Genomic DNA, 25,740 nt, shown 5'->3' with positions numbered 1-25,740 from the left:
AACAGGGACAGTAGTGTTCCTCTAGAAATGTGGGAGCAGTGAAAAGGCAAAGCACATTTATTGGAATCAAATAATTATAACCCAGGGGACACAGATTCAGGTAAAAACCTTACATGTGCCCTGGGAAGGGACAAAATGAGTTTTTTTTGTTTTGTTTTTGAGGGAGGGAAAGAGGAAGAAGAGGTAAGTGGTCAAAGAAAAAGAGTTGATTATAATTTACAAGCTTAAACTATCCTGGGCTGTCCATGATTGGCTAATGATCTTCTAGAAAAGATGAAAGGAAGTGACTATCTTCCAGCTGGAAGCCCATAATCATTAGCTCTTAAAGGATTGTTTACTGGATGGTTTCTTAAATGCTTTTGGCCCAACCCAGGGGTCTCCATGCAGCTCAAACGAGAAAGGTCTTGTGATTTCTCTGCTGTGGTTGCCGGCTCGCTTTAAAAATAGCTTCACAGATGTCAATTTCTTACCGTTAATAGAGCCACCCCTTGGTGGCACAGGGGTGATCTGGTGATGGGAAACCCGTGGGGATTACAATCGAGATGGAAAAAAAAATGTGCAAAATGATGTAAAAATAAACTTTGTAATAAAAAAAAAAATAGAGCCACCCCGTGGGATTGCTGTGCTGCCAGGGCCATCCCAGCACAGTGCCTGGCACATAGTGGGTGCTCATTCAGAGCAGAGGCTGTTCCTTGGGATGACAGCAACTGCGCTCTGAGCTGAGGGGCGGAACCAGCTGATCTGTTGGGATTCTCAACTGATCAGACTACAGACTCCTCCCAAGGAAGACTGTCGAGGTGAAATTATATTTAAAAAAATTAAAACTGGGTCCTGGGCTGGCACCCCACTGGCTCCTTAACGCTACCAGTTCTTGCCGCTAGCAGCATTTGCCCTAAGCTGGCGCCTACACCAGCACTTCACCTACCTGCAATATTACCTACCCCACAGTCTTACCAGAAAGTTTGATTTTTGAGAACAAAAGTACCCAGTACTTGCCACCCCAGACCTTGCTAAGCCAGCAAAAAGACTGCAGTGCAAAGGAAGCTGACATATAAACCGTCAAGGCTCTTCCCTCCCCCACACTTAGGGCACTGGAAATGCCTCCCTAATTAAACCAATTGGAAGTGCCCTGGGTAGAGAGAATCTGGGCAGGAGGTTAATTGTAACTAAAAATACCTCCCTCACTTCCTGAGGTGAGTAACTCGCCCCCTGGACGCCAGAGTTCCCAGTTGCCTGTGCGGTGAGTGAGCTTTGCTGAATGGGAAGAGCTGGGGAGGTGGTGTAGCAGGGTGGCCTGCTTGGGGTCCTTGGAATCCTGTAGGGAGAGAGGGGGAGTGCATGATTGTGGGGCTCGCCGTCCGTGCAGTGGGCGTCCCCACGAGTGTCCACAGCTGTCCTGCCACCGAATGGGGCTGGGGTCGCTGAGGGATGGCTGAGGGTGGGGCTGTGCCTTCGGGAGAGGTGGTGTCTGTGCGGTGCTCGTGCGTCCATCAACCAGGCTTTGGGCCTCAGACGTATCTGACGAAGACTACGTGGCAAAGTGGGTCTTTCTTCTACCACAGTGTCTCTGTGCGTGGTTCTGTGGCCCGCGGTGAGTTAGGCGTCAGAGTCGCCCAGCTCTTCGCGGCAGGATGCGGGCAGGCCATGAGCCTGTGCTCCCTCCAGGGGGCGCTGCGGAGCCTCTCCGAGTTTGTTTCCGCGACGCTTCCTGGCAGCAGTATTTTCACACGGTAAAGTCCTTGCGTTGAAAGCATGTTCTTCAGGGGCTTTCCAACGTCCATACCGGTCATCAACTTCTTTCACCCCAAAATGAAGCCGTCTACCCATCCACAGCTCTTTTCATCCCTCTCCATGCCCTCACCTGGGGCAACCTCCCATCCACCTTGAGGTGTATGGATTGGCCTGTTCTGAGTTTTTGTTGCACGTGGACTCAGGATCACCACCTCTCCTTGCTGGCTTCTTTCACATGGCCTACTCTTTTGAGCCTCATCCATATTGGGGCAAGTATCAGAGCTTCAGCACTCCCCCCACCCCACCCCAGCCCCTCTAGTCACAGAATTTTGAGCAGAGAGAGGATGGGCTTGTGTGATCCTCCTTAGCTTGACCGGAACAGGACCCTAGGAGGGCAGGTTATGGTTTCAAGCATGTCCTGACCCAGGACCTATGCAAGGGGAGCTGGCTGTCCTGGGTCCCTGCACTGGCCCCAGAAAGGGAGGAACATGTGCTTTTCAGCTTCAGTCCTGCCCACTCACTCCCATTCACTCAGTGACTGGCCCCCTTAAAACAGGTGGCCGTTAGCCACTTAACACCTGAGTAGTGACCAAATCAAGTAAGTGGTCCAAGCCTGTAGATGCTGTGGGGAAAAGCATTCCCAGCACGGGGAACAGCATATGCAATGTCTTGTGGTGCGACAGTACTGGGCACGTGCAAGGAGCGGACAGGAGCCTGGTAGGCTGTAGTGAAGTAGGGAAATGTGTGGTGACCAAGTCCCTAAGGCAACCTGGGACCAAATCTCACTGCGAGTCAGGAGCCTCAGGTGAGCATAACAGGAGATTGACAGGATACAACTGGGTTCTGACAGGATCCTTTGGATTCCTGCATGGACATCAGGAGGCGTGAAACGGAAGCAGGGAGCCCAGTTCTGGGCACTGATCGAGTCCATGCATGAGTGGGTAGGGTAGGGTCCAGAGACGAGGTCCAGGGGTCAGGTGCTGGATGGAAGGAAGGGCCCATACGACTGGCTAAGGGGGTGTGTAGGTGGGAAAGAGGATTTGGACCTGGCTCTGAGTGGAGAGGCAGGTCACAAGCTGGGGCAAAGAAGCCTTTGTTTGGAGTGGGGGAACACAATCCAGCAGTAAAGCTCGCAGCTCAGGCAGGAGAGTCAGGGGCAGGAGGTCTAGGTGGGGATGGCCCTTGGCCAGACAGGAGGCATCTCAGGGAGAGGAAGGCGGGTGGGGCCTTCAGAGGGGACAGTATGAGACCTGTCCATGACCCTACAGCTGAAATGTCCCTGGTCATTGTTCCGGAAGCAGGTCCTGACACAACCCCAGCTCATGGGATGGGACAATGCAGGGGCCCCTTGTTCAAAGGAGAGAAGAGGCCTCCCTGTTAGGCCTTCACCCCCACATCTACCCAGACTGCAGGCTGCAGCAGGAGAGCAGAAAGCCAGGCCACAGGAAAGACAGGCAGAGGCAGCTGCTACCTGCTGGCTGGGCAGAGCACCTTCAAGTGAGGAAGACTTTATTCACATATTCATACGCCCTCCCAGAGGGCTGAGTGCCCACTCCTCTGGTCAGAGTCCTGGCTAGGGAGTGGGGTGGCTCCTAGTCCCCGATGGGACACAGGCCGTCAGCAGGCACCTGCCCGACCTCACACGTGTTGCCTTCGGTGCCGCAGCACCTCTGTGGGTGTGAACAGAAAGTCCTTCTGGCAGGCCTCGCAGTGGTAGGGCCTCTGCAGGGCAGATGCCTTCTGGCTGGGCTCTGGGGTGGCCTCCTCGGCCCCTACAGGAGAGGAAAAGGGAGGCTGTGAGGGAGGTGTGCCACTGTGTGTTCTTTCTCACCACACCCCCAAATCGCAGGCACTGAAGGGTTTTGGGTCCTCTCCTGGCCCTGGAAATCTGGCTCTGCCTCTTCTGGGGAGCCTTCTTGATTAACATACACACAGGCATCATTCTATGTCCCCAAGGGGTGAGACAGACAGAAAGACAGACACAAGGAGAGCCAGAGACTGGAAGAGACAGAGCCCTGGGGAGGGAGCGTGTGGCCTCACTGCCATAACCCCTCGCCCCCGTGTGTGGTTTATGGAGCGAGCGGCAGGCGCTGTGCTGGGGTCTGCACACTGTGGCTTCCCCTGGGTGACTACGTGGAAGAGAGCAGAGAGCAGATGCAGACAAGGCAGAGACAGGTGTGGGAAGAGAAAAGACGGATAAAACCAGAGCAAGAGCAACACAGACAGAGCAAGAGAAACAGGCACGATGGAGTCGGCAACGGGAAAAGTCCAGAGACAGACACAGACGCTGGCGCTCCGGCAGCCCCACCCCAGGCTCTGGTCTCTGTGACGAAGCCCACCGTGTCTAGCCGGGGCCAGAAGGTGGAGGCTGTCCATCCCTGCCTGTCAGCAAATAAGTGGCAGAGGCTCAGGAAAGAAGAGGCGCTCTGGCCCCAGAGCTGCGTCCCTACCTGGGGGGCCATCCTGCGGGGCCTTGGGACAGGTGTTCTCATGGGCGATGCGCTCCAGGGGTGTCAGGGGCATGTGCAGGTCGCAGTGGGGGCAGGTCCAGAAGGTGCGGAGACAGTCGCTGTACAGGTCTGTGTCGCTCTGTGACAGGCGGGCTGCGTCAGAGCTGCCCCCACCCACTGTAAGTCCCCCCGCCCTCCTGGGACCCTCTTCAGAGGCCCTCACAAAACCGTATCCCTGGACTGAGTTGGAATGTGGTGGACGGGAGAGGAAGGAGATCCCTAAAATCTGGTTTTAGAAGTAGGACAGGGAGGGACCAAGGTGGGGGCCGTGCTCACCGTGAGGCAGTTGTAGGTGAGGAAATCAGTGACTGCATAGCCTCCTTTGGTAGGGTGGGGGGACAGGGAAGAGCTGCCAAAGAGGCCAGGGAGGCTGGGGGCAGTTGTGATGGTCTGGGGTCCTACATAGAGGTTTTGGGCTTCCAGCCCTGTAAGCCGCCGGATGCTGTAAGAAACCTGAGGACGAGAGAGAGGAACAGGCTCAGGAGGACACTGTCGGAGAACCTGGGCCCAGCTGCGCCTGAAACCCATTCCTGGACTTCCCAGTTGTAGGGGCCAACAGCTAAGCCAGTCACATGTTTTCAGACTCCATGGCCAGGCTCACCAACAACAGGCCTAGAGGCCCTCTCCCCTCTCTCCACAGCCTCCCCAGACCGCCCCTGCTCCCTGACTCGTGCTGGGCTACATCCAGATCTTGAGTCTAGCCACCTGGCCCTCCTCCCAGCACGTCAGCCTTTCTTTGAGAGGTGGGTTTGGCTTCAAATCTGCTCTTCCCATCTGCCCTCCACAAACGGATACCTTCCAGCTTCGCTCTCACACCCTGCAAGATGTTAACTGCGACAAGGGGTAATCCATATCAAGCATTCAGTAGATGCTTAATAAACATCTGTTCAATGAAGGAGGCATGGCAGGTGAATAGCATGGCCTCCGGTTGGTTCCTGGGGCCAAATCTTAGCCCCACTCCTTGCCTACTGTGTGACCCTGGGAGTGGCAGCACCCTCTCTGGCTTGAACACCCTCCCCACCATTTACGCCCTGAACAAACTGGACTCTAGGCCGCCTGGCGTCTCCATCCCTGGAGCAGGTACCTTGGAGCCTGTGAACTGAAGCAGTTCTCTGCTCAAGGCTGTCACCTCCTTGGGGTTGAGGGGCGCCTCTTCCTCATCCTCCTCTTCCTCCAGCCGCCGCTGCTGGGCCTGGTGAGCCAGCTGCTGGTCCAGTGCACTTTCCCAGCGGGCTCGGAGCCGCAGGGCGGCCGCCAGGAGCCGGATGGCATTCTCACTATCTGCAAGCTGGAGCTGCAGCCAGCCGTCGGCCACCAAGCGGGTGCAGTCCCCATTGGTATCCAGAGACCGGCTGAACAGCAGAAGGGACTGCAGGAGAGGAGTGGGAGGTCCCGCAGTGAGGGCAGCATGCCTCTCAGAGTGGCCTCTGCCCGCTGGGCTCCTGCCCAGCCACCCACCTTGCATCCGGCAGACCCCTCATCTCCCTACCTAGCTACCAGATCTCCCAGCCCCCCAAGTCCCTGGGAGAAGGTGGTCTCAGTGCCCACATGCTCCCGCCCTGAGAGCCACCCTCACACCTGGAGGGGGACGTGGGGCCCAGACCCACCTGGAGAGCAGGGATGCGGACGCAGTTCACCAGGTAGGGCTTGTTCGTCTCCAGCAGGGAGACGAAGGTGAGGAGCTGGTGCCTGCTGCTCATCTTGTCCTTGTCTTCTGAGAGGGCAGGACAGGGGGCAGCTCAGGGTCACCTGGTCTCCCATCCACACGCCCACACCTGTCTAAACCCCCCAGGGGGCACCTGTCCTAGCTGGGGCACCTACACGTGTCACCTCTGCAGAGAGAATATGCCGGTGTGTGTAATGACAAAATGCTCCTTAAATACTCTGCCTGACAAATGGGATGGTCGCTGTTTGGTGATAATAAGGAATCACTGTTAATGTTGTTAAGAGTGATGACAGCATCGTGGAAATGCAAAGATAATTATTACTGATTAATATCAACAATCAGCGTTTAAAATTTCAGCATAAATCCGTGGTGTTGCGGGGGAGGGGATGAGAGGACAGAAAATCAGGATGGCAAAATGCCAACAGCTTCATACTGTGGGAGGCCACGGAGCTCTCTCTGCTGGGCTGGTGCTCGGAACTTGAAGAGAGAACAGACTGACTGCGTGAGAGAAGACTGGCTAGAAAATGACAGTAAAGGTTAGAGAGAAAAGTTTCAAATGCTTAGAATTTTAAATTCTAAGCCTTATCTTCTTGGGATTAGGATTTGCCATCTTCAAAGCATCTGAAACCTTCCTGTCAAATGAGGAGACCTGAGCTGTATCCTGAGTTAGGGAAATGGAAGCAGCCCTCCAGGGCAGGAGCGCAGCCCCACCGGGCCTGAGCTGAGGCAGCTCGTGGCCTGCTCGGGTAGGCCAGCGAATGTGACAGCCAGATGCGGCCAGACACGCAGCAGGGCTGCAGGGACAGGCCGTGAGCGCGTGGCCTTGGCAACGGCTGCAGTGCTGGGAAAGCCGCACCGCGGGGTGGATGGACTTGGCCCGGGTGGACGTGCCAGACCCATGAGCCTGCTCACAGGACCGCTCCTCCTTCCGAGCCCTTGAGTGTGGGGGGAGTGAGGGGTAATTGCAGGTGGTGAGCAGCACTCTGAGGCCACTGTGTCCCCCATTTCAGCTGGGTTGTGGGTTCCTCTCTCCCTGCCTGGGCTCACCATACCTCGGGTCCCCTCGCTCCCCCTGGCCTCCGGCTCCTGTATGTGCAGCACCTCGGGGCTGTTGGCGAAGACACAGGTGGGGTGCAGCACGGTGCCCTGCTTGGCCTGGGTGTGGAAAATCTGAAGAGGGTGCAGGGGGCAGAGGCCCTTAGACCTGCTCTTCTTACTGTGCAGAATGCTTTTTTTTCCTCCCTCCTGTCCAGCTCCCTCCTCCATGTATCAGCTCAAAAGTCCCCCACCCAGGAAACCTCCCTGACTGCCTCCAGGCTGGGTGAGATGCCCCTGTGCCTCCCAGCCCCCTGGCTCTCCCATTCCAGCCCCCTGATGGATTATGAGCCCCACAAAGTCTGGTCACCATTGTGTCCCCATGGGACAGGCTACGGGAAGCTGCCCCACCTGGTCGGAGTCCTTGCGGCCGCTGTTGAACGGGTCAGGGACGGCAAGCTGGGGGTAGAGGCCCCGGCCCAGCACCAGCTTGAGCAGGGCCATCTGATCTCGAGTCAGGGCCTGGGCTGAGCTGGCGGCTGCCTGCAGCTGCTCCAGGTTGTGCCGGAGCTTAAACTTCACATCCTGTGGGCATGGCGGAAGGTGGGTGTCTGGGATCTTCCCAAGGGGCCTGGGCCAGAGCCCATGGACCTATGAGGGTGCACATGGCCTAGCATGCCCTGCCCATGGGCACTGAGGTGAGACTCGCAGCATGGCCTGTGCCCCGACGGTAACCCCACCCCTAGCCAGCCCCGTGCCCGCCCACCTGGATGTCCACGCTGTCACCAGTCCCCCGGGAGGCCGTGCGCGCTGCGTCCTCATCGCTGGAGCCGCCATCTTGCTCCTCCTGCAGCCGCAGCACCTTGCGCCGGCGCCCTCCAGCCTCCTCGTGCTGGCGCTTCAGCTGGTACAGGGCCCGGCGCTCCCGGCGCTGCTGCAGCCGGTGGTACCCGTCGCCGGGCTCTGGGGCCTGGGCCCCAGCCAGCAGCCCGTGGTCCTCCAGTAGCTCCTGCGGGGGGTGGGGCCCTGAGTGAGGCCAAGTGGGTCTTTGGACCCAGATTCTTGCCGGCTAGTGACCTCCCACTTCTGAGCCAAAATTTTCCTCAAATGGAAAACAGGGCTGTCCAAGACCCCCTGCCGGGACCACTGGGGTTGGCCCCTGGGCCGCAAGGCTGCCTCCCCGCATCCAGCCCGGGCAGCCATCCAGCCCGGGCAGCCGGTCGGTCGGTGTCCCTACTCCAGAAAGCAGGTTCTCCTGAGGCTGCGGAATGAGACCGCTGACACTGTGCACCCCCCGGAAGCCTTCCTGGATCTACCCCGTGCCCAGCACAGGTCTGGCGGGAGCGGTGATGTCCGGTGGGGATCTGGGATGACTCGGGTCAGAGGAGAGGCGTTGTGTGTGCTCTCTCAGGCCCCGCCCCACCGGCCCTGTCCCGGTCCCGAGCCTCACCCTGAACTGGCGCCGCAGGTTGGCCATTTCATACAGCCGATGCTCCTCTATGCCCCGGCGGCGGCACCACTTGCGGGAGTTCCTGCTCCGCTCAGATTTCACCTGGGTGGGGGCAGCACCAGTCTCAGCACCCACCCACCCAACTCAGAAGGTGCAGGGGCCTGAGCCACCACCCAGACCACCCCAGCAGGGCCCCAGCAGCAGAAGGGGGCGATGCCCAGCAGGGGGAGCCTGCCAGCCCTCTCCTATCAGGGTCATGGCTGCCCCCCCCATAGGAAGCCGTCTGAGCCACACACGCTGTCAGGTGTGCTTCTCTGTTCTCCGAGCCCCCAGAACCCTGGAGCTCTCCATTGGGGTGGTCATTACCTGGGGACAGGTCTGTGTCCCTGCACTGGACCATGAGCCCTGGGAGTTTGTGGGGTTTGGTCATCACCGGGCCCAGGGCTGCCCAGTGTAGGCCCACCTCAGGGGCTCGGGATCATGGCGGATAATCAGATTCCACCCTCGGGTCTGGGCTTTCTCCAGCCCCCACTGCTCCAGGGCCCATGCTCCCCCTTGAGCCTGAGCAGGGCTGAATGGTGGAGATAGGCTCGGGGGTCTTCCCTGGGGAGGAGATGGGGAGAGCGACAGCCCACAGAGGCCCTGACCCCTGCAGAACAACAGACACAGAGCGGAGGCCCCACTCAGGCCTCACCTGCACCCAGGTGTTGAAGACATTGAAGAGGGTGAAGGGGTCTCCCTGGTCACTCTCCAGGGGTCGCCGAGCTGCTGCACACTCTGGGCTGTTCTGGGCACTGCGGGTGAAGGGTGACTGGACGCTGAGGGCGGCCGCGATGGTGAGCACCGGCTCAGCCAGGTGGAACATGGAGCCCAGGATGAGCATCTTCCCTGGGGAGGACATGAACATTCTCACCCCTCTGGGGATCCTCAGATTCCCCAGGCCCACTCTCCCCACCCCCATCCTACCCCTGCCTCCCTCCTTCTCTGTCACAAAGGGGCTCAAAGCCAGATGGACAAAATCAAGCCCACATTCTACTCTCCAGTGGTGTAACCTCGGGTCCTCAGTTTCCCCGCCTGTAAGTGGCAGAGAACACAATTCCCGCTCTTTGGGCAGTGTGGACACTAAGTGCTGACAGCTGTTATCCGCGACATCCCCACCCCCTGCTCGTCTCTTCACAGCGCTCTGCACCTTCTTCTGGCTTTAGTTTTCTTCCCAACTCTGGCTTTCACTGGCTCTGCCCTGTTGTACATTGGCCTGGCACATGGCAGGCCATGGCTCTGTGCTTGTCTCAGGGAGACTCTTCCTGCCGTCATTTAATTGAAGGTAGAGAGAGGAGAAGGGGCAGGGAGGGGGAAGGGGGTCAGAGAAGAATGGAGAAGTGAGTTTGACTGTGGCCTGCTGGTCTAAGGCATGGCTCTGGCTTGGGAAGACATCACACTGAGGCATGAGGCTCAGCAGGATCCAGCTGTTCCCTGGCCTGCGTCACCCGGAGGCTCAGAACTGTGCGGCCTGACCTGTGGTCAGCCTGTGCCAGTCCCTCCTCTGATTCATCCTCGCTGCCCGGGGCTTAACCTCAGTTACCTCATTTGTGCAAGAGGCATGTCTGGACACGGCACCCTGACCAGGAGAGGATGAAATAAGGGCCACAAAGCCCTCACTGACAACAGCAAATGCTCACAGAAAGTGCTTTTCCTTCTCAGGCTGGATTCTCCTAGCTCCAGCCCTTTTAAAACAAAAATAAGTATTGTGAGAGCCATGGCGCCTGGGGTAGCAGCCTGTGGCCCACACTGCAGCCTTGGTGGGGGCTACCATGGCATGGACACAGGTGGAGGGCGCAGCACCAGGCTGGAGAAATGAGCTCGTGCTCTGTGCTCAGCTGTGAACATTCTGCAGGCTGTGGGCGGCTGGGGGAGACAGGCACTGTCTCCATCAGGCCCACTGAACGAGGCTCGGTCAGGGGGCCGTTTGGGCGGGGCAGGGGTGACTCAGTAAGGAGCAAGAGGAAGATGTGGGCAGTTGTGACATCCTCAGGCCCACACGAGGGGGACACCAGGGTGGAGCTGGGAACAGGGTGTGCCAGCTCTATTTTGTTAGCTGTTATAGCCCTGGCACCTGGAAGGGCGTTACCATGGAGGAACTGTGGCTGAATGAACAGAGAAGGAACTGGCTTGGAGGGAGCAGTATCCATGTCGTCACCCGAAGGGGGACCCTCACCAATCACAATGTCCACAGGCAGCTGGGCCAACAGGGAACCGATGGGGGTGAGCGCCTCGGAGCTGTCCAGAGCCCCCTGGTCCCGGAGGTAGAGGATGGCCGTCTCCAGGCTGGCTGGTGGTGGAGGCTCAATGAAGGGGAAGGTTCGGGGGTCCCCCACGCTCATGCTCTTCATCTGGAATAAAAACCAGTGCCCCAAAATGGGGACCCATGAGCTACTGTGGTGCACTGGGGGTGGGGGGGTTCTCATGGATCACAAACCATAATACCCCAAAATTCCCAGTGTCAGGGGGCCTTGCCTGTCATTCTGTCTGCCCAACACCCCTCCCCTTAGACCCTGCTGGTGGAGGAGCCAGGACAGGCTCAAAGCTGAACCAAGTTCTCAGCCCACGTGACCTGAGCTGGGCCAATCAGAATCCTTCCCTGGGACTTTGCCGCCTGCCGCTGGGGCGAAGTCCCAGCTTGCTCTGGTGGGGAGGGGCCGGGATGGCTGCCCAGAGCTGTGGTCATTTTTTTCCATCTCCTGGAAGCTGCCCAGCCACAGCAGCTAGACACATCTTTAAGTTGTTCCTAAGCCACACCTCCTCCCACAAGCCATACACAAGTCCCTCCTGCGAATAGTTTGGGCTGGGCTTCCCTCACTGGCAGCCAAGAATCCTGAGGCGTCTGGAGGCCGCGGGGACAGTAGGTTGCGGGAGAATGAAGGGAAACGCGCTCCCGCTCAGGCCTGGCAGAGCAAGCACACAAGTGGGTGAAGGCAAGGCTGGCCTGGCGGCTGTGTCACCACCAGAGAAGAAAGCTGAGTGAGCCTGGGGGCTCAGCCACCCCAGCCAGGCGTCTGCTCACCCTTCCCTCCCCTGGAGGGCAACTGCAGTTCTGGCCACCCGAGCGCTTCCAACAGCCACTAAAGGATCTCACATCAGAAGCTCAGGCACGTTTGTTTTTACTTTTAACTTTTTCAGGTGACTCCAAAGTGTAGCTGGGGCTGAGAATCACTGCTCTGGCCCAATTAGGCAGACATTTGGGTCTTCACATTATAGGTCACAGAGTGTGGACAAGACAGGATGGGAGATTAGTCAGGAGCCTCGAGGAAAGGTTTCACTGCTTCTGACTCAGGATGGAGGAGGAGGGGGAGGAGCCGCACCTCACAGCCTCCATGGAATCCTGGCTCAGGTGCATGACCTGTGACCAGGATATCTGTGACTTTACTTCTCTGGATATCTCCTTCATTGCCCATGACTGGAATCCTAAGACGGCCCACCACACAGAGTTTCTATGTGCCACAGCAGTGACACTAATTACGGATCTGTGAGCCAAGACCAAAAACATGTCAAGAAAGCTGGTTTCGAAAGCCCCTTCTTGAAGGGCTTTCAGCTGAAAGCATTCTGATGGACTCATGGTATAGATTCCCCTGGGAACATGGGGAACAATGCTCCCCTCAACAGGGGATGTGATGTGTGAAAGGGATGAACGCCTCCACTGGCCTGGCCAGCCCTGCCCTTCCTGGCCCTGAAAGCTGGGGTGGGCTGGGTCTCAGGGGCTCCCGGCTCCTCGGCATCAGCACCCAGGACACAGCCCCCTCCCTGCAGGCCTCACCTGCAGCACCAGGGCATCCAGGGCTACCCTCCGAATCTCTGGGACCGGGTAGGGAGCGAAGGCATCGTAGTCCGATTCGGCATAGAGACGGAAGCAGACGCCGGGTCCTGTACGGCCCGCCCGGCCCTTACGCTGCTCTGCGCTGGCCTGACTGATCCAGAATTCCTGCAGTCTCTGCAGTTTGGCCTGAGGGTCATAGCTCATCTCCTTCACCTTCCCTGGGGGGAAAGGAGGGGGAAAGGGAGAGAAGGACACATATGGACCCGCCACAAGCCTGGCCCTGCCCATTCATTCATTCACCCACATGCTGACTTGTTCCATCAACATTTTATCCCATTATTCCTTTATTACATTAACAATGACCCACAGCTTATGCTGGATTCCACCCTAACATTTTGTTAATTTATTCTCTCACTTCTTCATTGACATTTGGTTCCAATTGTTATCTCAAGCCTCTTCTTATTCAGTTGTTTAGTAGGTCAATAGATATTAAGTGCCTACTATGTATACCAGCTGTAAACAAAACCCCACAGGTTGAAAGGATCCCACAGGGTTGAAAAGAACACCAAGTTTCATTGACTCTAAGGCCAGGCTTTCTGCACATTTTTGTCTATGAAAATGGGCTGCACCTTAAAATCAACAGCAAGTCATTTGGAAATTTTTGCAGTGGTACATGAAGTAATGGAATGTCTTCTCATGAATACAGCCCAGAGTCAGCAAGTTCAGGGAGGTAATTGCTAACATTTATCAAGGGCTCACAGTGTGCCCTGACCACCCAGTGTATGAACCTCTCTCAACCTTACAACATGAGGGCAACTGATATTGTTGCCATTTTACAGAGGAACCAAATGATGCTTGGAGCTTGTCGGTTTGAAAACCTTGATTACGGGGCCAGTAAATGTGGCCAGGCTGACTCTAACATCCCTTAACCACTCTGCCAGGCTTTCTGGAGAAAGTCAGTGTCTAGTTGGGAAGACAAAAATAAGCAGTCAACAGATCCAAAATGATTTCTATATTGGGAAGAAAGAAAAAGCCCTATAGGGGAAGTGGCGGTGGAGGACGAGACCGTAAGTAAAAGTCAATAGGGTGAGCCTCTCTAATGGGGAGACATTAACACAGGCCGTGAAATGAGGTGACTAGGGAAGGGTAGACATCTGGAAAGACACAGCCCTCAGCAAAGACAACAGTACGTGCAAAGGCCCTGAGGCAGATGGAAGACTGGGAAAGATAAGGCCTTTCCCGCTGCTCCTAACCGCGGCTTGCTTTTTGCTTTGTTGTGCGGTTCCCTAACTGCACTTCTGCAAACCCCATACTTCCTTCTAGGCCCTTGGAGGCAGCCCTTACCTGAATCCACTACAAAGCGGATCCCGTCAATGGTGACTGAGGTCTCGGCGATGTTAGTGGAGAGGATGCATTTCCGGACTCCGGGAGGTGCTACATCGAATACCTGGGGAAAGTGAGCAGGTGGCATCAGTAAGGTGACTCAGCCCTTCCTGCTCGACCTTCCACTGAACCCTTCCCTCTTCCAGTGCTCATCGAGATGGCTTGCCATCAGCCATAGCACCTACAGCCGTCGGTCCTTCTTGACCCTGGCCATCCCAACCCCTACCCTACAGCCACACTTGAACATCTCCCACATTTCTTGAATTCATCCCCTCCCCCAAGCTCACAGTCCCTGCCCTGGTCCAGGTTCTCCTTCTCCTGTCCTTTTCCCCTACTCTTCCCCCTAATCCCGTTCCAGATTCTTCCCTGGTCTCTCACCTCCAAACTCCCCTCTAGTCCATCCTTCACACAACAGCAGAGGGAGTTGCTAAAGCGCAAGCCAGGGATGCCCCTACTCTATCTCCTTGCTCGGAACCCACCCTGGCTCCCCAGTGCACTCTGGACAAACCCTGCACCACACCCCGACTTCAGGGCCCCTGTGGGGTAACCCTGCCACCTCTCCAGTCCCATCTCTCCTGATCCCCTCACAGCTAGGAAGACAGCGACCCTGCAGGTCACTTCCCAGTACCCTATCTATCTCTCACTTCAGGCCCTTTGAACAAAGCCTTTTCTAGGCCCCTCTTGGGTGACTCAACAGTGGGGCTGAGCCAGAGTTGGGGCTCTGAGGGCCAAATGAAGCCTACCATCTGCTCCCATAGATCAAAATCAGTTCCACTGGTCAATCAATCTCTGAGTACTTTCCTGCTGTAAAGTTGTGACAGAGACCACAGGCCCACAAACTTAAAGATATGTACTCCATGGACCTTTCTAGAAAGTTTGCCCACCTCATGGCCTCTGGTGCCATCAGGAAGCTCACCCTGGTGCAGAGGCCCCCATCTAAAAGATACAAGCGGCTCCACCTGCCGCCCATAGCCCTGCCTTTGTGGGGTCACCTCAGTCCTGCCTGTAGTCACCAAGCCCCACAGCCTCCACATCTAGACCCCCACCAGCCTGGCGGAAAGCACTACCTTGTCCTGGTCGGCCACAGAGAGGGCGCTGTGCAGCGGCAATACCACCCAGCGCTGGGTGTGGCTGGCGTAGGTCTGGGCAGCCTCCAACACTGCACTAATCTCTGCCATGCCGCTGAGGAAGACCAGGAGGTCACCCCGCTCCTCAGGTGGGTATTTGCTGTCAATGGCTTCCAGCACCCTCAGGAAGGGCCGTGGGTCCAGCTTCTCGGACTTGGTCGTGGGGGGCTCCGCCTCCTGTGGCTGGTAGACCACCTGTGAGGGGACAGCCCCAGACAGGCGCAGGTCAGCCAGGTGGCCGAAGCAGCACTGAAGTGCATCATTTCAGAAGGGAGAAAAAAGGACGGTGCTAAAGGTAACCGGAAGGCTGCTGGGGTGCTGGAAAAGGTTGTGTTTTTTATCTGGCCACTGGTGCCACACAGGCATTTAATTTGTGCAAAGTAATTGAGTATGGCAATTGGGATACATGTACTCTTGTGCCTGAGTTATAACTTCAACATTTTCAGAGTAGAGCCAGGATTAAAACCCTAGATGGAAAACACCCTCATTCTGGCTCTTTAAAAGACAGGCTGATGGGTACTCAGGAAACACAAGGAGTGGGGCAGTCTCCTGGTGCTAGAAACTTCGGGCATTCTTAAGGCTGGGCCCAAATGTGCAAAAGGAAGGAGAGGTCCAAAAGGAGAGGGGTATGTAGTGGGAGCTGGCTTCACGCACGGTCCCTGGAGTCCTGGCAGCAGGGACAGCATGTTTCCCAATGGCCAATGGGAAGCCAAAAGAAAGGAGTCCTTAGTGTCACCCACGGGGCAGCCCCTGGGCAAGACGGGAAGGTGGGGAAGGGAAACGGGCCAGCAGGAGCTGCGTGGCACAGAGCTGGGTCTGTCTGTGAGCAGGACTCGGGGCTCTGCCACTTGTGAGTTGTCCCATCAGTGAGTGACTCCACATCCCTGGGCCTCAGTTTCACCCTCATGGGTAGGAATTCTTGGCACGGAACTCCCAAGGCCGTGAGGGACTCCTGTGAGCTCTTGTCTGTCACTGTGGAGCACATACTCAGCTAAATGTTGGCCTGGTAGTCATCAGCTGGCAGCTCCATCATTCTTGATGAAACTATGCAAGCCACAGCAAAGGGGAACAAGTTCAGGGTGGATGTATTTGAGAGAGCAGAGAGCTGGGACCCTAAAAATGATCTCTGCCTAGCTTAGGTGGAACAAACAGCAAGAAGACCTAAAAAGCAGTCTTTCTCATGACCCCCACACTCCCTTTCTTGCTACCTGAAAGGTCTGTCTCTCAATTTCTTCTGGTACTAGCTGCATCCAGTGAGATTTTAATAAAACGCAGTGGAGTCAGAGTGACAGTGGGGGCTGCTGTGGGTGACATTTTCCAGCCTCCTGAAATGATCAGTGGAAGCAAGTACAAGGCAGTGTCCATCTTAGAACCAATCTGGCCTCCTGGACTTTAGCTGCTTCCCTCTCCCAGGAAGCTTGGACCAGAACAACTCTCCAGGGCAGTGGTTCTCACAGGGGTGGGTCTGTCCACAGGGGAACATCTGGAGACATTTTTGGTTGTCACAACTGGGGGAGGAGCATGCTACTGATGCCAGAGAGTAGAGGCCAGGGACACTGCTCAAAGTGCTACAAGGCACAGGCGGCCCCCAAACTGAGAAGTGCCTGGGCCAAATGTCAAAGGCACCAAGTTTGAGAAACACGGCCTTGTGCGCTCTAGAGCAGTGAGGAAGGAGGAGCCTGGTTCCCTGAATGACCACTTGGAACAGAGTGGCCCAGCAGCCTGGATCAGCCAGACTGTTACAGAAACAGATTTCTGTCTCGAGCCTTAGCACTTTGGGGGTCTCTTCTAAGAAGCACCTAGCACCATGTACACACATTGAACTTGTTCAGTAAATGCCAGGTTTAGGAAAGAGAGTACAAGTCCTTAACTGAAGAAACAGGCAACAGCAGCAGAGAGGAGGCTGGGAGTCGGGGAGGGGGCACTGACCGTGATGGGGAAGAGCCTCCCAGGCACCTGCACCACAGGCGCACCGCTGAAATAGCTGGAGAAGAGTGAGATGTTGATGGTGGCCGACATGAGGATGACCTTGAGGTCAGGTCTCGTGGGGAGCAAGCGCCGCAGGACGCCCAGGAGGAAGTCATTGTGGAGGTGCCGCTCGTGGACCTCATCCACGATCAGAACCTGGTACTGGGGCAGGCTGGGCTCCCGCTGGATCTGCCTCAGCAGCAGCCCCACCGTCAGGAACACGATCTTGGTGGCAGCAGAGCGTGTGCTCTCAAAGCGGATCTGGTAGCCGACCTGGGAGAGGGGAGGAGGTGGTCAGGAGAGGGCCCGGGCCTTGGCCAGGCTCTCCCCGGCTGAACGGAAGATCTGAGCTAATGCCGCTGCATCGGATTCTGGCGTCCAACTGGTTCGGGTGTGAAGCCACCTCTATTCCTCAGGGCCACATGTACCCCTTTTTGACTCCCAAAAAGCAATTCCAACCCTCAGAGACATTTTCTTCTCCCAGATGCTGTAAGAATTATAAGTGCTGGTGCTAACGCACTTAAACTACTTGGCCCAGCGTCTAGTGTTTGACACAGGCCCTGCTAGGCGCTAATGCAGGTCGGCGCCAGATAACACAAGAAAGCAAGATGCACAACAGTGGTGGTCTCCCAGTGCATTTAAGAGCTATTTTTACACTAAACTGGAAAGTCTATAGCCTTATGTCTACAAAACAATGTATATATCTTAATCAGGAAACACTTTATTGATGAAAAATGCTAGCTATCTTGAGAGCTGTTGGAAAATTGGTATCCAGAGATGCAATTCATAAAGCACACAGTACCTACAAGCCCTAAAATGAGGTGGACTTGTACTAGTTACCCACAATAGTAATGCTGGGTGTCAGAAAAGTCATGACGTGAAAATGGACTCCCTTCCTTAGTCATCAGGGAAATGCAAATTAAAATGCGATACTACTACACACCCTTGGAAAAGCTAAAATGAAAAAAATTAATGGCAACAAGCGAGATTCTATCATTAACATAGGCCTGATCATCCAGCACAGATAACGGTCTAGAGCTAACTAAGAAAGGTGAGAGCCTTTGTGCCTCAAAGGAAGTAAATGGGGAACAGGGTTTCTGGGGTGCTGTTGCATTTGACTTTTAATCTGGGTGCTGGTTAGATGGATGTGAGAATTCACCAAGCTACATACGAAGGCCAGGTGTCCTCTGCTGAGAGAATCGGAGCTCTGGTAATAACTTTAACCCTAGAAACCATAATAAGAAAACATGTCCACACTCTTTAGGGGCTGCTTAAAAATAGGATGGATGAGATTTAGAACATGTCTATTTTTTTTGTTATTAAAGAGCTATAGTAAGTGATATTAGTGCTTTTGTTCCTCTACAGATTTAGCCAATCTGTAGAGAAACTTCTAGAAGAACCACCACTGGGTCAGAGGGTAAGTGCTTTTGTTGATACCACCACAGGCAAGCAAGTCACTCTCCAAGGTCACACTGGAAGGATTGAACACCCTACCACCCTCTTACCTGCGAGCCGTACTGACTGAGACTCTCGAAGCTCACACGCTTGGCCAGTGAGATGCAGGCAATTCTCCGGGGTTGGGTACAGGCCACATGATTGAAGCCAGCAGCCAGCAGGTACTGGGGCACCTGAGTGGACTTGCCACAGCCCGTGTCACCCGCCACCACCACCACCTGGTGCTTCTGCAGCGCCCTCAGGATGCGGTCTCCATACTGGGCGATGGGCAGAGCCGCCCGCTCCCGCTGCAGCTTGGCCAGCCGCCCAAACGCCTGCTTCTGGCCAAAATCCAGGTAGTGCAAGAGGGCTCGGCGGAACTCAGACACCTTCTCAGGCGGCAGGCGCCTGCCCAGTCCCCCAGAGCCGCGAGTGTCGGCACCCAACACCGAGAGGTTGATGCGGTATCTCGGGTCGTAAGTGTGAGGCAGGTCAGCCAGCGCTGGGATGCCAGCCTTGGCACGCCCGGGCTCTTTCTCTTCCTTCCTGGTGGGCTTGAGAGTCTGAAATCTCTGCAAACGTTCAAAGAAAGTCCAGAACTTCTGACACTCCTCAGAACCCTGGCGGATGTAATCTTCATCACTGAAGAAGGCCTCCTCGAAGAGACGGCGTGTCTCTGGACAATTCCAGTTCCATTTTTCTGGGGCCGCCTCCTCCCTGGGAGTCCTGTGGTCACGGTGACCCCTGCCCTCCTTGGTTCTGGGAGGTGGCATGTTGGCACTAATCACAAGGACACAAAACTTGCCTCAATTCTAATCACTTGGACCAAAGAATCTCATCCATTTCCCATCCCATGTGGTGAGAGAGGCAGATGCCTGCAATAAGGAACCGCTTTTTCTCCAAAAAACAAATTTTCCTTGTCCTTGATGATGCTTGGCGACCATCTGTGATAACAAAGTAAGTGGACAGGGGCCTGATTCAAGCTGCTAACAGAGGTGTCTTAGGGCTTCCGCGCTGGCCTCTGAGGTGGACACAGTCCATCCTGTGTGTGCAGGTCCTGAATGCTTCAGGGAGAGAAAGACACTTGCTTTTAGAGACATGTACAGAAAGTCATGGCGAGGACTGCAGGAGGGACAGTAAGGAGCCACTAAAGGTGGCAGTGGCCACAGGAGGACAGACATTGCACCAGACTCTGACCATCCAGTGATGGGGCCATGACACAGGAAGCCCAGGGGGCTGCGGGAGCCTCCTGTGAGCACAGAATGTTGACCTGAGGAGATAAGGTCACATGCTTGTGGGCAGTAGCACCAGAGAGGCATGTAAATGAAGAGTGAAGAAGGCTTCCTCATGCGCCTCCACCCTCCACAGCTCAGCTGCCTCCAACCCATCAGGTAGTTGGCACAGACAACCCCATCCAAAAGATGTGAGTGGCCCCCCAGTCCTGCCATTGTGGGCTCATGTCACCACCCAATCTCCAACACCTCCCGTCTACAGTTAGAGCCCAACCTACATCAGAACACCAGGGAACGCTTTGAAATGAAGAGCACAATTTTGCAAGTGCTATTACGTATTGTCTTTGCCTTCCTGGCACATCCCACCCTTCTTTTCCTGAAAACAGACCCACCTCCCTTTGGGGAGCAGTCCTTCCTTGACTCCACGTGGGTGTGATGGCCTTTATGAAGCCCTGTTGGTTAGGCAAGTGACCAAGAGCTAGCCATTTATGATGCCCTACTCTTTTTTTTTTTTTTTTAAGATTTATTTATTTATGCATACAAGAGCTGGGGTAAAGGCCAGAAGTGTGGGGAAGGTAAGAGGATCCACCAGAGACAGTGTGGGGAGCTGAACAGGCAGATCGACTGAAATATGCTGCTAAGGGGAGCATGGGGGGGGGGAGACAGGCGAGATCTGCTGCACTATGTGGGTCAGCTTGGGATAGGACTTGTGCTGCAGTGGCTGCAGAGAGCTTCACTGTGCTGTGCTGTGCAGTGACTTAACCCTTTGTGCCACCAGGGAGGCCCTCTACTACTCTTTTAAACTGTGATTGCCCTGAGGAGTGTACACATGATCTGAAGAGGCCCTAACAGGGCCCTTCTCTGGAACTGAGTTACTAGACAAGTTCTCACTATCTACTGTGGTTGAACCAGGATGCTATAAACCTGGAGCCCTTTAACATGACAGTCTTTTCCAGAAATCTAACTCCAAGAATAGCCTTCACATCGGGACAATGCAGCACACACAGGATGATGTCTAAGCAACTGCAAGAGGCAGAGGGAGGCAGGGGAAGGTTGGCAGTCACTGAGGCTTCGTTCCCTCCAGCCCTCCACCTCCCAGCCACACAGGAAAGTCGCTACTTAAAGCTGGGTTTCTGATTTTCAGCTGAGAAAATCCTAAGTGTAATTTTTCTGGAGGGAAGGCCATTCTTCATATTCTAAAGCGTTATGGCTTTAAGAAAGGTCCAAAGCCTTCGTTGGTATAGCCTCGGCCGGCAATTCTAGGTTTAAATATGTTCTTTTTTTACTAGGTGTCTGGCCACTGCTTTGAAGATAACTTCATGTTACATCTCAAAGCAATGCTGGCACAGAGAAGCTAAAAAGTAAGTAGTATTACAGGTCAGTGCTTTCTCCAGTCATTTCTAATACAGGGAAAACAAAAATCAGGAATGTATAACCTAGAAAAACTCAAATGGCCACAGACTGGGTGATGGGGCATTTGCACTTTGGTGATGGTTGTGGTATGGCAAACATTTGAAGAGATAGGATCTGTAAATCTAAAACATACTGAGATGTATGTTATCTCAATTAAAAAGAAATGAAAATAATCAGTAAAAAAGGGCTACAATTGGCCTTCATGATGGGACTGGCAATGTCTGCACCCACTCTGTCTTGAGTCTCCAAGGGCCACTGTAGAGTTCTAAGAGTTATCTCTGAAGTCCCAGGCGGACTCAGACTATCCCTGGGAGTAACTGGAGGCAGCTATGGGTTTCAACTGACTGAGAACTTGTGAGCCAGCAGGGCCATTTCCCATGAAAGCAGTAGCCTGTAAGGAGGGTGCATCAGTTCTTGGTGATGCCAGAGCAGCTTGGGGGAGGAGGGTAAGTTTCCTGCAATTAAGAGGAAAAGGTGTTGAAGGACAGCCAGGGATTCTCAGCCAAAACAAGACCAATAAAGGCAAGGGCTTCCCCTCTGGCTGCAAATTGCCTCTGGTGACCATCCCGGAGTTCCTTAAGACTTGGCCTACATACACAGTGGAGTAGGACCTCAGCTATTGAAAAAAGCTGAAATCCCACATGCACCAGAGGCAATTTGCAGCCAGAGGGGAAGCCCTTGCCTTTATTGGTCCTGTTTTGGCTGAGAATCCCTGGCTGTCCTTCAACACCTTTTCCTCTTAATTGCAGGAAACTTACCCCCAAGCTGCTCTGGCATCACCAAGAACTGATGCACACTCCTTACAGGCTACTGCTTTCATGGGAAATGGGCCCACTGGCTCACAAGTTCTCTGTCAGTTGCAACAAGAATGGACCTAGAGGGGATTATGCTCAGTGAGACAGGTCAGAAGTAGAGAAGCAAGCACTGTCTTCTCCGTTCCATTTGCGCTCCCCACCTCTCTCCCTTCCTCATACTCTTCATTTACCTTGTTTTCCCTCTCAATTCCCAACTCGGATCTCCTCTTGCTTTCTCTCCGAACCACTTTCCCTCTCTGGCTCTTGGCTTCTCCCAATCCCCCTCCTCCCAGCTTCTGTCGGTCTCTCCCCCTGATCCAGAGTCCACGCTTCCATATCACTGTCCTCTTCGATCCATTTTTGGACTCTCGTTTCCACTCTAATCTGTTTCCCTCCGTCTTCCAAGTTCACTGGGGGACCCCGTGAGCCTCTGGCAAAAGGACCCTCACTTCTCGCCCCACCTCTTTCTAACTGTAAGCTTTCCTCTCAAGTCATTTGCCGAAGCTTCTCGTGTTTGCAAGAGCTTTCGGTCTCAAGTCTCTCTGACCATTAAGACCTCACAGGCATGCTCAGAACTTCATCTCCATCCGCTTCTCGGGGCCCTGGAATTTCTCTCCAGCCCTCCGATCGCCCCCCAGGTACCCCGGCCCAACTCTAGCCTCATGCACCGCCGCCCCGCCCCTCACCTCTCTATCCACCGCGATCTCCTCAATTTCCGGTGCGCAGCTCCCCTTACCCGCCCGAAGCCGCTCCTGCGCCTGCGCACGCCATCCTCCCGCCCCGTCGCAGGCCGAGGAGCCAATGGGTAGCTGCGGGTAACCAAGACCCACACTGCGCCTGCGCCTACCACGCTCCGGCTCCGCCTCGCAGAGGGAGGTGCCTGGGTAACGCTGAACCATCTAGGGTTTCCTGAAGGGGCTGTTGCGGAGACTTGTAAGCGTCTCCCCGGCCCCTCTCTATCCTATCCGGACTGCTATCTGCACTCAGGACTCGCGGAGCCTGGGATTTTAACCCAACGAGGCAGCTGGCCATAAATTACTCATTATGATTGTAATTATGTATAGTGTTGTTCGTGTACAATCCATCCTGTCAATTCGCCAGTAGATAACCCAGCTCAACGCCTCCCCAGCTCTTGGAGGGTCTTTGGGAGAAAAGGGAATCCTAAAAACACCAGTCATTGTGGACTGAGCATATTTCCTGTTTATAACAGAAAGATAATACCTACTTTCCAAGATTGTTGGCAAAAATTCCCGAAAGAGCAAACTTAAGGTACACAAACTGGACTTGTCACTGCTTGAGAGCAAGTGCTAGAGCTTTTATTTTTATTATAATGCCCTTTCCCATCATCCCCTTTTTCCTACAGTAAGTCACATACACACAAAGCAGATCAAATCTCTGCTCCCATGGAGTTCACATTTTGGTGGGAGAGACACACACAAATTAAAAGAAATAGAATGCCAAGCAGTAGTGCGATGTCTAAGGAGAAAACCAAAGTCTTAGGAGGAGCGACGCTATTTTAAGTAGCTGACTTGCACTGCAATCATCACAACTGTATAAGCACAACTAGAAAGTAAGTTTTTTTCAGTCTTCCTGGGGTAGAAAATTCTGATAAACTGCTCCACCTTTTCAGACTTCAGGCTTCAGTTTATATAGGTTTGTGATTCTAATTTGTTGAGTCTCTCAGGCAGCCCATCACAGGCCAGCATAAATCCTCTAGACATTCCAGGCACGGAATGTCTCAAGCCCCAGTTTGAGAAAAGACCCAGAAGTATGAACACAACAAGGTCTGTATTCTTTTCCTTTGACTGCTGTAATAGTTACCACAAAGCTAGTGGCCTAAAACAATACATATTTATTCTTTTAAAGTTTTGGCAGTTAGAAGTCTAAAATCACCATGTCAGCAGGGCTGTGCTGGCCCTAAGGACTTCAGAGAAAATCCACTTCTTCACTTTTTTCAGCTTCTGGAAGCTGCCTGCATTCCTTGGCTGGGTGGCCCCTTCCTCACGTCACTCTGACATCTGCTTCCGTTGTCACATCTCTCTGCCCCTCCTGTCTCCCTCTTACAAACCCCATGAGGAAATTGTTTCCACTTCATAATCCAAGATCATCATTCCTTCTTAACATCTTTAATAACATTGCAAAGATCCTTTTGCCAGGTAAATTCACATAGTCTCAGGACAGGATTAGGATACAGATATCACTAGAAGCCATTATTCTGTGTGGTACTGGGTCTGAGTAGCTAGAATATAAAGTGTGTCCAGTTGTAGAGAAAATCCTCAAATGCTTAGGGGCTTGGACTTGGCCTTTCCTTCAAAATAGGCCCATAATCTGTGTCACACTCTCGCTCTGATCTGAGGCACCATCACCTTTTGCATACACTGCAGCTGCTCCTCCCCCTATAGTGCCAAATACATTCTGCCTCAAGGGCCTTTGAATTTGCTATTCCTGCCAGTTGGAAAGCTTCTCCCCCATTCCCATGGTTAACTATAACTCCTCTCTCCATTCTTCAGGTTTTGGCTCAGATATCACCAAGGAACCTTCCCTGGTAGAACTAGATCCCTACTTCAGTTAGCCCTCTTTGCTCCCTTAAGTTTCTCACCCCTTAAAAGAATCCTTTATTTTTCTGCTTATTATCTGCCTCCTTTTTCTGCTTATTATCTGCCTCCTTGGAGGCAGGTATTTGTGTCTGCTTTGGCCACTACTACAGCCCCAGTACCTTGCCCATAGCATGTGAGTAATGAATGATAGTTGAAGGAATTATGGAATAGATGATATCAAGGAGCCCCTGGATCTAGCTATACCTATACCTGAAGCTACTTTTTGAAATGTGATTGAAAGACACAAACGGGTTTTCCTCTAGCCTACACCTCGACCTCCTCGTGACTGGTGGATTTCTTGCTGACCACGCCTTCACTCATACTCTGGGATTCCTTCAGGGCCCAACGACATGCAGCTGGCAGTGACTGGTATAGTTGAGCCCTCCCGAAATACAAGAAGAGTCCAGGATTGAGGCAGCTATGAGCCAGGGCAAGGCCTATAACCAGGGGTTCAGCCCGCAGGGCCTTAGCCAGGAGAGCAGAGTTGGGGGTGGCCACAGTGAGCACCAGCCCCAGTAGGTGGTAGGGGGCCCAGCAGACAAAAAAAAACACCACAACGGCTGTGCCCAAGGGCCAGCAGCGTTGGGTTGCACGGCACAGGAGAGTGCCTTGGCAGCTGGTCACAATCACCAACGGCCCCAGAAATCCGAAAAGAAACCTTATGGTGGTCACTGTGTACTCAGCTGCCACTGAGCCGCCGTAGTCCACCACACACTCCAGCCTGGGCGGGAAGTATTCTTGGTGCAGATGGCGGTAGATGACAGAGGGCACAGTGAGCAGCAAGGCCAGTGTCCAGGCTGCCCCACAGGCGGCCTGCACTCTGCATGCTCGCCCCGTGGAAGCCCACCAGTTGGGCTTGAGGGCCAGCAGGCACAGGTCAGTGCTGAGAGCAGCCAGGAGCAGCACGCTGGCGTACATGGACAGCAGGATGATGGGAGACAGGACCCGACAGCCCACAGCCCCATACGGCCAGTGGCCCCTACGGGCAATAGGCACTGCCAGGACAGGGAGAGACCAACAGCAGAGCAGGTCTGCCACGGCCAGGTGGAGAAACCAGGTGGCACTGACTCTCTGACGGGCCTCCCTCCTGCTCACCCAGGCTATCATGGTGTTGCCAGGCACACCCAGCAGGAAGACCACGGCGTAGAGCAGGAGCGGGGTGGTGCGCAGCAGGTCCATGGACACACACCCGCCGTCAGGGCAGTCCACGGGCAGGTCTGGCAGCTCGTCACCGTAATGTTCATACTCGTCGCTGAGAGAAGTGTTCTGCATCCCGGACCAAGACACCTGGACCAGAGAGAAACCTCAGTGGCCAAGATTCCCAGGGCTTCGGGGTCCTCCTATGGGGCAGGAACCCCAGTCCACCAGCAGCACGCCAGGACCCCAGCACCTTTGATACTGCAATTCTCGCACTCTCGCGTGCTAGCACAGGAGCTCAGGAACAGCCGGGGAATCTAAAAGAGTACAGTATCAGAACAGGCCATGACTTTCAAATCTTGACAGCCTCACCTATGAAACGAACAATGGTGACCACCTGGAATTTGAAATTCTCGAGCAGCTTTGTCGATGGAACTGTGAAAATGGGCTTT

The 25,740-nt window shown here is 54.4% G+C and overlaps 2 protein-coding genes across 3 annotated transcripts; both read right to left on the bottom strand.

Annotated features, from left to right (window-relative positions):
• Positions 1–3,192: 3,192 nt before the first annotated feature.
• On the bottom strand, positions 3,193–25,311 carry DHX34 (DEAH (Asp-Glu-Ala-His) box polypeptide 34). Of its 2 annotated transcripts, none has more exons than XM_012733809.1 (17): positions 25,247–25,311; positions 18,187–19,179; positions 16,643–16,954; positions 14,654–14,908; positions 13,548–13,650; positions 12,204–12,421; positions 10,608–10,782; positions 9,087–9,280; positions 8,393–8,494; positions 7,709–7,951; positions 7,354–7,527; positions 6,960–7,077; positions 5,849–5,955; positions 5,326–5,610; positions 4,518–4,694; positions 4,182–4,320; positions 3,193–3,503 (listed from the first exon to the last, which is right to left on the bottom strand). In XM_012733809.1, the coding sequence occupies exons 2-17, from the start codon at positions 18,886–18,888 to the stop codon at positions 3,370–3,372; spliced, it is 3,438 nt and encodes a 1,145-aa protein (XP_012589263.1). In that variant the 5' UTR covers positions 18,889–19,179; positions 25,247–25,311; the 3' UTR covers positions 3,193–3,369. The 2 variants fall into 2 exon arrangements, with proteins under 2 accessions (XP_012589263.1, XP_004694295.1); XM_004694238.2 differs by lacking the exon at positions 25,247–25,311 and adding an exon at positions 22,241–22,297.
• On the bottom strand, positions 23,499–25,423 carry C5AR2 (complement component 5a receptor 2). The gene has a single exon (XM_004694235.2). It carries the CDS (start codon positions 25,421–25,423, stop codon positions 24,416–24,418), a length of 1,008 nt encoding a protein of 335 aa, XP_004694292.1. The 3' UTR covers positions 23,499–24,415.
• Positions 25,424–25,740: the final 317 nt, after the last annotated feature.

This window comes from Condylura cristata, unplaced genomic scaffold (genome assembly GCF_000260355.1).
Source record: "Condylura cristata isolate star-nosed mole 26May11 unplaced genomic scaffold, ConCri1.0 scaffold00041, whole genome shotgun sequence".
Lineage (NCBI taxonomy): Eukaryota > Metazoa > Chordata > Mammalia > Eulipotyphla > Talpidae > Condylura > Condylura cristata.
This window is presented reverse-complemented; position numbering and strand designations above follow the sequence as displayed.

Excerpts from the sequence above, each read along its gene's own strand:
- DHX34 (XM_012733809.1), bottom strand. The coding sequence starts at position 18,888 with ATGCCACCTCCCAGAACCAAGGAGGGCAGGGGTCACCGTGACCACAGG. Across the intron at positions 12,422-13,547 it reads CCGCTTTGTAGTGGATTCAG|GGAAGGTGAAGGAGATGAGC; the intron begins GTAAGGGCTGCC and ends CTTTCCCCCCAG. Across the intron at positions 9,281-10,607 it reads GCCTGTGGACATTGTGATTG|GGAAGATGCTCATCCTGGGC; the intron begins GTGAGGGTCCCC and ends TGTCCTCCCCAG.
- C5AR2 (XM_004694235.2), bottom strand. The coding sequence starts at position 25,423 with ATGCAGAACACTTCTCTCAGCGACGAGTATGAACATTACGGTGACGAG.